This window comes from Monopterus albus, unplaced genomic scaffold (assembly GCF_001952655.1).
Source record: "Monopterus albus unplaced genomic scaffold, M_albus_1.0 scaffold50.1, whole genome shotgun sequence".
Lineage (NCBI taxonomy): Eukaryota > Metazoa > Chordata > Actinopteri > Synbranchiformes > Synbranchidae > Monopterus > Monopterus albus.
Genome location: NW_018127930.1, coordinates 3,112,369 through 3,124,780, shown reverse-complemented (window position 1 = coordinate 3,124,780; position 12,412 = coordinate 3,112,369). Strand labels below are relative to the sequence as shown.

The following is a 12,412-nucleotide window of genomic DNA, read 5'->3' as shown; positions in this document are numbered from 1 at the left end:
GCTTGGTTTGTGGAAATAGGGGCATCCTAGTGCTATAGACGGACTGGTCTGTGTATTACCTCTTTTTCATAATCTTTTGCCTTGGAAACTACTGGAAGTTCTCTTTGTGACGTTTAACTTGTGAGGAAACGCTAAATGCAAATGTGGTTGGTGACCCCGGACTTTTGCTTCAGTAACTAAACAGACCTGAAATGCTGTTTTTCCACATTCTGTAGTAGGCTGTGCTGGTTGGTTCAAATGTGAGACACTAGTGAAGTCGATATATGACAAACCGCTGCACCCAGCGGTTTTATTTCACCTTTGTTTCACGCATTTTGGTTAGGATATGCTGAGGAAACTTTTTAAGGATGAAGAGAAGAAAATCCCCGTAGCACGTTTCTGTTTTGTGGTTACATCTGCTGAACATAATCAGTTGAAGCGGTGTTATTGTTTTAGCCCTTTTCAAGCGTTCATCTTTACATGTTCAGAAGACAGTAGAGCTGACATGCGTTTGGAATGGAGATATAGTGCGGTGACCGACAACAGTTAACACAAAGTAGTGAAATTGCCAGATTTTCGAGCGGATATTGAATGATTAAGGCATCAGGGAACCGACCGTAGTACCTGTTTGTGCGCCGTGAAACGCCGCTTTTGGCTCGCTGTGGACTCGGTTACTTTGTGAAGGGAGTCTCCGGAGTCGATATGGAGGAGTGGAGACAATGCGGGCGGTGGTTGATAGACTGCAAGGTCTTGCCTCCGAACCACAGGGTCGTGTGGCCCTCGGCGGTCGTGTTCGACTTGGCACAAGCCCTGCGAGACGGAGTGCTTCTGTGCCAGATGTTACACAACCTCTCGCCAGGATCAGTGGACCTGAAGGAGATCAATTTCAGGCCCCAGATGTCACAGGTGAGTCGGTCTGTGTACAAACTTCAAACCAGCAGATAGTGGTTTTTATTTACAGCCCCAAGCTGTGTCTTTTTACTGTGCATACAACATTTTATATACATTGCACTGCTTTGTCGTTGCACTTTGGGATTGCCAGCTGCGGACACTGGCAACTGTATTGCCCTTATTGATTGATTGGAAAGCTCCATGCCATTGTACATTACATTTCCCCCCTCACTGATTTTTCCCAGCTGATTCAGATGTTTAATCAGTAACCTTCCTGTCACAACAAGTGCATTTCTTGGCCCCAGCCTAGTGCAGACCTACTATCAGTTCATCTGTGATAATAGAGCAGTTTAACACATGCCCATGGTAAATACATTAGTGATTGCATGCAGGGTTCAGGTTTATGTGTGTGAGGGAACAAGGCACCACCTGTACCCATAAGTGGTGGCTCCCTGCTAACAGGCCTCAAGTTGATCATGTCTTTAGAAATGTTAGAAATGCAACTGTCAGACCGTGTTAGTGAGGACACCCCTCCCACGCTCAATGTAGAAATTGGCTCATTTTCCCAAAAAATTAAGATCATATCAGGAATATGAGGTGTCAGTAAAAGAACCTGCGCTTGCTCTGCGATGACAGTCATCTATTCATTTCTCATCCAGTTTGTCTAGGTCCAAGTGGAAGGCAGCAAAAATAACAGAGGAAGTAAATGTATGTTGCTATCTCAGGTAAAATTATTTACAGCGATTTCTTTTACTTGTGTTCTTGTTTTCGGAGCGGTGGGCGTGGCATTTTGGCAAACACCAACTGCATGGTGGTACTGTAAATCCAAAACTAAAGATGAGGGACAAACTGATGTTTACTTTGCATGCTTGGTGGACAAACATAACAATGAATAACCATATTGTTATGTAATCAGAGTAAAATGAAACACACTTCTACCATAGGTGTGGTGCAACTGGAGGTTTGGATCCCAAATATTACATGGCTCTGCTTCTGTAAAGCTCCATCTCCACCTCAGCTCATTCAAGCCTCCAGAGTCAATATGAGGAAGTGTCAAGTCTCACGAGAAGTTTACATGACCACAGCAGTAGAGTAAAATTGCACTATGGCAAACATTTCTGTTGACTTTTATTCAATCTGAGGTCTGCAGTGAAGTACCGCTGAGTCTCCTTAACTATATTATAAGAAGTCTGTGAATTAGCACAGTGAATGGATCATGGTTGCCCCCTTTGCAGAATGCTTTTGGTTATTCTTCTGGCCTTGCCTACAGAAGCCGAAACAGCTATGATTGCCTGCTGACAGCACATTTGGCTTATATTCTTGACACACCTCCCATGACCTGTTTCTGTCACAATAACGTGTGATTGTGTATGTTTCTAGTACATCTCTCCCCTTCAGTCTGTGTCTGTGTTGTTGGCTGCTTTTTTCTAGTAAACATTCCTTGCATTTCCTTTGTTTCCAGAAATAATCAATTGGTTGACCAGAAGAATTTTATCCAGCAACAATTTTGAAGTAATTTATCAAGAAAAATTCCAAATACTCTCGAGGTTCAGATTCTCAAATGTGAGAAGTTGCTGTTTTTTTTTTTTTTTTTTTTTTTTTTTTTTTTTTTTTTTTTTTTAAGTTAAAACCCCACTCTCCAGTCTTTCTTTCTTTCTTTCTTTTTGGCTGGAAACCACCAGTGGCCTGGACTCACAGAAGCCACTGACTTCCATGATTACAAGGCGAGAGATAGATCTGGATGGCACGCTTTGATCCGCCCACTAATCCCACGCTCCCATCTCACTGTGTGAATCTACAGCGAGGGTGGAAAGGGGTGTCCTCAGTGACAAATTGGGTTAAATAAAATCCTGGCAGCAGAACAGTAGTATGTGATTTATGATAAGGAAAAGGTCAGAGCACATGTGCTTTAACACTCAGAACACAGCCAGTGGCTTAGCCAAATGACGAGGAGGTGAAGCGGAGCAATTACTTTGTTTGTTCTGCAAAAAATTTCTCTTTGCTCTCAGCGGCTTCACTCGTGTGATGAAATGGAGTTTTATTACTTAATATTCGAGCTGTTAAACATTTAGTCACAGTATACTCAAAAATGTTTAACACTGCAAATAGGTGTTAAAATTGGTTATAAGGTTGTATAACCTCCATCAAAGTGTAGCATTCAGTGCTTTTTGTTTCTCTAGTGGTCCGCTGGTTCTATTCAGTTGCTGCTGTTATCCAACCTGCATCACAAGAATGCTTAAAAAAATAGCATCGATCCCAGTTTGTTGTCTAGTGCTTTGTGTTTTAGTGGATTGTGAAAAGCTCAAATGCTGCCAACACTGAGGTCGTGCTGTGTTGTTATTGTAAAGCACCTTTGATGAAAGTGTCAATGAAATGGCATATGAACAGTTACAGAATTGATTGTTGTGCCACATGTCAAGTGCATCTGCCAACCCTGAACTTTTAAAGAGTTTTTCCTCCTATAAACGTTCTTTTGTGTGGCATGAATGGTTTGAGGGTGGACATTTTGTCAGTGCTTTTTGAGAGTTAGTTTGGATTGTTGTTGCCTGCGTGTGGTGACTCAAGGAGGTGCTGTGTTCAAACCCAGCCTCACTGTGTGTAGTTAGTGAAATTATAAGTAGATCAATTGCTGAAATTCTAAGTTGATTAATTGATTAGTTGGTCAACGTAAAATTAATGGACTGCACTTTCAATATGCATCCTTTTATTAAACAAAGTTTCCTCCTCAAATGTGAGGGTTTTTACCATTTTTTCTTTTCTATTGTTAATTGAATACATTTGTTTTAGTACAGAACAGTCCATTTTGAAGGCGTAATCTCTTTTGACTTTTCACTATTTTAAAATATTTTATAGCCTGAACAAATGAAAATAATAATTTTTCCTAGTGGCTTTTCTCTGGGTGCTCTGGTTTCCTCCTATGGATGCACATAGGTGTGAATGTGTATGTGTGATTGTCTAGCAATACGTGTCAGACCTGTGATAGCCGAGTGACCTGTCCTGGTTGGCCTGTCCTTCCTCTCTGATGTTTAACAGGTTAGAAAATGGAAGGACTGATACACCTGTAATTGCTAACATGCCACAGGATTTGAATGAGTGATTAAAAACAAATGCAGAAACAATCCTTGCCTGTGGAAAAGATAACAAGAATCTAATTAGCACCGACTTGAACAAAGCTGACAGGTGACTTAGTGAAGTCTCACCTTCAGTTGTCGGTGGGAATGCTCATGCAGTATGGTATAAAAGGAAACTAGATCAGCACTGAGCATAGTCTGCCTGAGTAAACAGCGGGTAAACTTGTGCATTCAAGTGGCTGAATAGAGAGATGTCCATTAATGCATCCTTCCACTTCACAGTGCGGAAGTTCTGTAGCTTATTATGTAAAATTAAAAAAATCACTGAACTGTAAACGCATGCAAATCATTAAAACCAACCTGCCAAACACCTGAAATAACTGTAGTGTTGGGTTAAAACTGTCGGTAATACCATGGACACTAACAGCCGGTATTTAGATGTGAGTTTGAGATTATCAGGGCAAATTTCAAAATGGTTTTATTTTTCTTTCTCTTTTTTTTTGCCCCTCCGTTTCAGCTGTTTGTCTACTAAACTCCAAAACAGACTCTCAAACCTGAAAACAGTAATGTATACTGTACCTAAATGGGCACAGCCAGGTGTACGTCAAGGGAACAACCTGTGATTATTTATTTTGAATGCCATGATGAGAAAATACAGATGTTGTGATTGATTTCATTTACATATTTAATTTGAAAAATTACTTAGGAAGTATAGAGGAGATTTAACTTCTTTTTTTAAATTTTTTTTTTAGTTTTTGTTAATTGCAGACCAGCAGAGGAATTGAAGTAGCTTTTGCAAATAAACTGGTGCTTTGACCTCCATTTATATGGTCAGTGAAGCAAACATATAAAACAATCAGGGATATGGTGTTTTAAAGGATGGTGAGGCTTTCTTTTTACCCCAGTGTTTGTAAATGTAGAAGCTTAATGAGCACTGGTGTTTGAAGATGCTCCAGTACATACCCTGAATCGAGTGCCTCAGGCTGCATGTGAGACACTAGACTGAGCTGTGCACTCTGAAGCCTTTTGTGTGTTCTGCAGTGTATTTCTTTTTTCTATCGCCTCCTTTTTTCCTTTTAGTGAGGTAGTTTGAATGCCTTTGGGATGACTCAGGCAGATATGTATGTATGTGTGTGTGTGTGTGTGTGTGTGTGTATGTGTGTTTGTGTGCACTTGGTGTGTGGGTGGGTGTGAGAGATGTTACCGTACCTGTGTTCAGACTATATAACTGTTGCCTGAGCCAAAGCTCTCCTGGAGCTTCTCAGTGTCCCACATGACTGCAGATCTCACACAGAGCCTGACTCAGTAATTGAGGTTCTTCCTCTTTGTCCACTTTATAACAGAAGTATTGGCTGCTGCTGGCAGTCAACGTGAGCTGATTTGAGTTTGTTTTTTTAAATTTTGCTGTCCACACTTGGGCAAATGGATAATCGTAAAAATATTTTGGTAAATGAACTTCCATCCACAGATATTGTCAGCAAATTTTCCAAAAATTTGGCACCCTTACAGACATGGCTGCTAGAAGACATAAAACGACTAACTAAGGTGACTGTTGCAGCATCAGAAAAAAATGTTGCCTTATAAAGTTGCTATGGCTAACGTGATAGCTAATGGTTGCTTACTAGCAGACAAAAAATAAACATTGCACTGTATTTGGATTTGGATTTCTCACTACCTGGCTAACTGAAGTACAGTATTTCACTTTTCTTTTCCTTCTTTACCAATATTTGAGAAATATAACTGGCTTTCTGCTGTCATTTCAACCTTCATCAGTATCTATACTGATCTTTCCTGGCTGCTACTTGATGCAAGGCCAGGTACAGTAGGTGTACCACAGCTTGCTTGCTGAAAACGACTGGCCTGACATGGGATTAATGAGACATGAGAGACGGAATTGTACAGTAAATTTGCCTTAAAACTGAAACACTGAGCAAAAAAAAAAGCAAACAGCTAAAAGGCTTTGCAGAGCAGTTTAGGTGGTTGGCACTATATGTAAAACAGTAATCTGATATAATATTAAAAGTATGTATTAATACAGGTTGCTTTATTTTGAAAAATATGAGGGTCAGTGTACAAAGTAGAATATGACATGGTAAATGCCAGCCCATTTAATATTCTAAACCACGTTGTGGGGCGGGGAGAGGGGGCTGTGACGACTGTGACAACCACCCACCTTTGCCTCCCTCGGGGGTAATTTAATCTCAGCATTTGGTCCGCTGTTGACTCTGTGACCCCAGCGCCTTCCGGATGCAGGTAATACTGCAAATGGAGCTTGTTAGGGGCGCATCCTGGGCTGCACAGCTGCGACGGCGTTACTAGAAGCTAATGGGATTGACAAGGAGCGAATGGGTTTAGGCCAGGGTTCTCTAACCTTTGGTGTGAGATAATCCTACTCAAATGTGGAAAACAGCCAAGTACACTTACACAAGTATTGTACTTAAGTATAATTTTGAGGTATCCGAATATTTTCATTTTCTGCTACTTTATTATTTGTCTTCTATATTTTACAGAAAAATACTGTGCTTTTTACTCACTATATTTATTTCATAACTTTAGTTACTAGTTATGTTTCAAACTGAGATTAAGCAAAATACAGTGTAATCATAAGACTTTATTGATCCTTCACAAGCTACTCAGCAGTATGTTCAAAGTATAAGCATGTAAGATAGTTAACATTAGCTCCACCTTTACCAGCTGTAACATTAAATGTGATGTACATAATAATACATTAGTAATTGTAGTCCAACATACATTAATGTGTACTGTGCCATTCTGTATGAGTACCTTTACTTTTGGTACTTTAAGTACATTTTATGCTAATACCTTTTGTACATTTACTTAAGTAACATTGAATGAGGGATTTTACTTGTACCAGTATTTTTACACTGTGGTATTTCTACTTTTGCTTAAATAAACGATGAGTACTTCTTCCACCACTGATCTTATTCCTAAGGTCATGGAAATCTTTTAACTGTAACTTCTGAAATGTTTGTGGCCTGTGCTTTGACATTTCTCTTCCTGGCTAATGAACAATATGCCATTTCTTGAGGGAATTGGAATTTTCATTGTCTCAACCTGTCAATGTCACTGGAGAGCAGCTGTGTGCCTTTCGCAGTGACTTATGAAAGCTTCAGAGACAATTTGGCCATGTTTAACTTTTAACTATTCAATAGTTGAATTGAACTGAAGATGTAAGGCAGTACATTAATTCAGTCTGTCTAATTAATAATCATAACTTTGACCATAAAACCTGACGATTATGATTGAGACTTAACCACACCAAACTTCATGTAGAGGGGAGAAGAAGGAAAAAATATAAAATAAGTGTTAAAATTAATACCCAGTCTAGATCATTCAGACAAAGCTCTTGGTTCAGAATTGACCTACTATTATAACTGTAATTTTCTGTTCAGGTGCAATTCACTTCCAATTCTCTTTGTGATAAAGCAGCTAATTTGAAGGTTTATAGATAATCTGTGCGGCATCTGGAGATGATCAAAATGAACCTGGTGAGCAAAATGATCTCCAGTGATAATGATGAAAATTCTGTGAAAGAAAGACCCAAGTTATAAAAAACCTAACATTTCTATAACATTTCTTTAATTCCAAGGAATAAAGCAGAAGGCATAGCTATCCACTGATCTTTACCAGGATTATAGTGCATCTCTCTTCACAGTAAGGGGAGATTATAGCTAAGTACAGAGTATTCCCAGAGCTAGGAGGAATTCAGTGTCCTGTTCAAGGTCACCTGATTAGGGGCGGATGGGAACAAGAAGGAGCTTCAACTGTGTCAAGGACAATCTTGGCAAATATTCCCTTAATAACAGAAATAACAGCAAAAAGAAAAGAACTGCGGTTTTAGACGATTCTGTCCAACTGCTGTTGAAGTTTTGACAATTTCTTTCGAGCCAGACAAGAATTTGTCATCTTCAAATCAAATATCTTCATGTGTCAGTTGTACAAAGAAAACATTTGAACATTCTTATCTCAAAAAGATGTTGAATGGTTTCTTACATCCTGAACCCTAGTGTTTCTTTGCTGTGCCACAAGGAGACAAGAAAATGTCACTTTAGCGAAAGCATGGTTTCATGCAGTGAATAAATATTATGTGGATTTTCAGTGCTGTATAGAATTTCTTTACAGAAGCACTTTTTGCTTTTAGTACATAATTGAGTTAAGATCTCGACCCCGCCGCTGCAACAACCTGATATAGGGTTGTTATTTAATTCGTTGATACACAAGTGAAAGCAGTCTTGTTAAAGGATTTTGTTCCACATTATGTTTATTCACATCATCATACAGTGCATGAAATAATATTGCTTATTTTCAGTGGAACAAGACGTTAAGAGCAGTAGAATGTAAGAGAGAAATATTGTTTTCTGGTGATGAGGTTTGCCTCTAAATGTAGCAGAATGCAAGGTTTCAGTGTCGCTACATATTCATTAGTGGGATAACATTTCACAGTTTGCCATAGGCTCTCATTACACAAATAAACACGAGGCTGTAAAAGCATACGGCTCGTGTTGTTATGTGGGAGAAAGAATGCACAGTCTTAAATTGGAAAACCGTTAAGTAGTTGTTGTATAATGCAGCAGTTGAATGAATCACATACTAGTTGAGGTCAATATTCATTAAGTGCAAATGAATGATCATACACCACAGCAGGCCTGCAGACCTGCTTGTGCAGTGGGATAAAGAAACAGGAAGTGGAATTGGAATTCAAACGAGCCCCTTTGTTTCTGACTTTTTAAAGACAGTAAATGTCTGGCACGTCAGTTGGAAGTAACATGAACCACAGCCACCACAAGATGTGACACCAAAGCAGATTTTAGATCTAAAGCAAACACTTAAATTCTCTTTAGGGAATAAGCCAATAATTAAATAAATAATGTAAATGCAGATTTAAGCATGGCTCACTCACCAATAAATACAGTAAATGGTTTAATAATCACAGAATAATAATGAGTAAATGCTATACTCTACAGCTTAGTTCTTATTGTTGAACTGCGGGTTTGTTCATTCTTATTTTAAAGCCCTGCCCTTGATTGGAGCACAGTTTAACCATTTTCACTGAATATTAATAATAATCCAAGTGGTTTGCATTCAAATACAAACTGTGAACACTCAGCTCCAAGGGTTGGGCACCAAAGTGCATGGATGTAATGATGTGACCATGCGTTAATCTCATATCTTTATTTTATTCACAAGAGAACTAATAAACAGGAAAATTAAGGCTTGTGGGTGGATGGGAGTTAGGAGAAAATTTATATCAGTTCTATTTTATCATTTGACAGTTAGTATTTAATATTGCTCAACATAGGGCTGTAATAATCAAAGAAAGCTCTAGAAAGTAAGTGACAAGCCTGTTTTCACTGCATGGAGTTGGCTAGATTTAGCATATCAGTATTTCCTTATCACTTTAATATATAAAATAGTCACCTACTTTTTTATTAGCTCAGTTATTCTCTACATGGTTGATAATGTCAGAGGCTGACAAGGACAATTTGATACCTTCAGTCATGAAAAAGAACACGATAGGATTGGTAGTGACAAAATTTACAGCACCAATAATGGAGGAGGTATTTTCAGGACCTGTGTTACTAGTTAGTGATAAGATTTGGAATTATTTCACCTCTATAAGGCAAATGTTATTTTGTTTGCAATCTGTATGAAATCTACTGCAGAATTTCAGTGCTAGCAGATAAGGTAGTGTTTCAGTCCCATCCCATGATGCTTTTTTTTTTAACTTAAATAACAATGCAATGCATTATTTTACAGTGTCTTGAACACTGGCAGTTTGTACTGAAAGTCAAAGCTTAGTATTTTTTCATGTGTTTGAATACACTCCTCACCTAAAACCTGTGGAGCATTCATCTGCCTCCTTAATATTTCTGTTCTCTCTATTCCTCAGGGAATCCTGTTAGTCTTAAATGTGAGTGCAGCATTTATGTGGGAAACTCCAAGTTGGCTTAAGCCCCTTTCAGACATGCACTGGAACCTATGTATGTAAACATTACCCAGGGGAGCTGCATGTGAGAATGCAAATTTCTAAGTCACTTGACTTAAGTGGACTTTACTCTGCCAGTACAAAATCCCTGTAAGGTCCGAGTGAGCTCGTGTGAGAATACAGCAGTGTATAGTCCGGAGTATTCACACAGAGGCCATGGGTGTGTTGATGTTTTATCATCATCAGTGTTTCATCAGGGCGGCTGTGGCTAAGGGGGTAGAGCAGTTGTCCCCCAACTGGAAGGTCAGTGGTTTGATTCCCGTTCTTCCCAGTCCACGTGTCGAGGGGGTTCCTTAGGCAAGGTGCTGAACCCCACAGTTGCTCCCAATGGCCAGAGCAGGGCCCTACACATTAGTGTGCATGTGAATTGGTGCTGCTGGTGGCTGCCTTGGTTCTGTACCGGAGAAAAATTCCTTGTGTGTGTGTGTGTGTGTGTGTGACTTACTTGGTCAATAAAAATTATCATGCTACAAGTGTGAAAATCTGACTGTGCTTCTGCAGACATACTACGGAGTTCAAGTGTGAAAATGGCTTTAACCTTTCAGGCTGAGACGGAGAATTTAAATGATGTCATGTAAAAGCAGCTTAGAGCAAATCTAGTCATGTCAAGAGGGGAGTGTTTTTATGAGGAACAGTAGAATAAACCTAAATTCTTGCAAAAGAGAGAGTGAGGAAAGCTCATCTAGATTTTTGGATCATTTTGTTAAGTCTGTCTTAATTATTTTACCTAACCAACATCTGAGGACACGTTACACTTTGAGGAAACACATCCATCCTAACCACGTGTTGCTCATTTTGCCATTCCACCGGAGACAGCTGATGAGAACACTCAGCCTTATGGATAACATCTGATTTCTAAAGAGGCTCCATCTGCATAGTGGTTGTTGGGGTTGATTAGCACAGGCATGCAGTAGAATGGCGCCTGAATCTTTCCAGAGCCAGCCATGCTCTGCTGGGTGCCATCACTCCACAAAGAAATGAGAAAGAGAAGGCCGTGGTAGTTGCAAGCCAGATGGCTGAATCTCTCTCCTGCAGCTCTCTTCATGCCAGACCACAGAAGATCCTTTCCCCCCCCCTTATTTTTTAATTGAGTTTGATCCCTTTTTGTTAATCAGGAAGCAGTTTTCCTTTCTATGCCTTGACTGGGATTTGTCTTCATCCACAACTGTCAGTAATGACACTTGGTCTGTTTGTTGAGCTGTTGTCAGAACAGTACTGTTGCCAAGAGTCTAATTTGAGCTGTGGTGGTGGTAGACTGATTGTTTCCTGTGGCCAGGAACAGATAAGAATCTGGGTTGTACTCTGGGGGAAGGCACAGCTTCTACAGCTCCAACTGTATGTAAACCCAAACACACAGTTTGATACATTAGCAACCTCATTCTGGGAGGAAAATCAAGAGCTTTGTTTTTTCTCTTGCCAAATGAAACTGATAGTATGCACCCCTATGATGCACTGCCTGGTGGCAGGTGGCAGGTAAGTACAGGAGAAGTGTTTCTGTTGCACTGGCCATGGATTGTTTTTTTTTTTTTTGGCCTAGGCCACAGAATTGCCACTAGATGCACCGATATCTCATTACTGATGTGTATTGATCATGTCACATAATTGGCTGTGGAATAGGAAGGGCACAAAGGTAGGGTTACAACAGTACACTCAATTCGGTAAAAGGCAAGTACATATTGATCTTTTCCACAGCTCAGTCTCTGGTTAATCATGCAAACAAAGTGGAACAGTGTGTCGCCGGTTATAGAGGGTGGAAGAGATCATTTCCTCATGCTTCACTTTTGGCTCAGGGTGCAATGCTTTGTGATTTGTTAATGTAAACTATCCAGATTGTAGATGTGATGGTTTGTTACAGTATCTTTCTAACATGCTGTTTTTCTTTTTTTTTTTAAATCAGTATAGTCTTCACAATAATTTCATTTATGAACTAATGTTGTCTATATGGTGTAGGGCTGTACTTAATCAGTAAGGCTTTTTTTTTTTTTTTAAATCAAACTTAAGCCAGAACTAATATTTTAGTATTTCTTACTTACTGTAGTGTGATCACAGATATAAATCATAATAGATGTCTTCTAGTCTTTTCACCACTAATAAACTGTACAGTATGAACCTGAGCCTGTAAATTAAATTTTACTGTTGGATTTAATTTGGTTTCCCACACACAAAATTATTTCAGATGAGTGATTATAGACTTGGAGGAGGAAAAAAAAAACCAATCTCATTATGTAATATGTGACTTGCTTATGTGAAGAAATGCCTCATTATCACCACCAGCTCCAGTATCTTGCTCAAGGACATGTTGGCAGGCCAAGTTTGTCAGCAGGGCCTAACCCCAGGTTGTGCAGTTGAAGGCGGACATCATTGAAAATAAAACCACACTGATATTCATCTGTATCCTGGAGATTTCAAACCAGCCCTCAGAGTCCTTAAAATCTTATGTCTGTTAGTTATTTATCTACAACTC

General features: G+C 39.4%; 1 protein-coding gene across 12 annotated transcripts in view; it reads left to right on the top strand.

The window, feature by feature from the left end:
- Window positions 1-6: 6 nt before the first annotated feature.
- The window catches only part of vav2 (vav 2 guanine nucleotide exchange factor), a 169,412-nt gene continuing 157,006 nt past the window's right edge, over window positions 7-12,412 (top strand). For all 12 annotated transcript variants that reach the window (XM_020601014.1, XM_020601017.1, XM_020601016.1 and 9 more), the window contains exon 1: window positions 7-885. In XM_020601014.1, coding sequence (XP_020456670.1) covers window positions 682-885 — 204 coding nt within the window. In that variant the 5' untranslated portion in view covers window positions 7-681. The remainder of the gene's footprint in view (window positions 886-12,412) is intronic.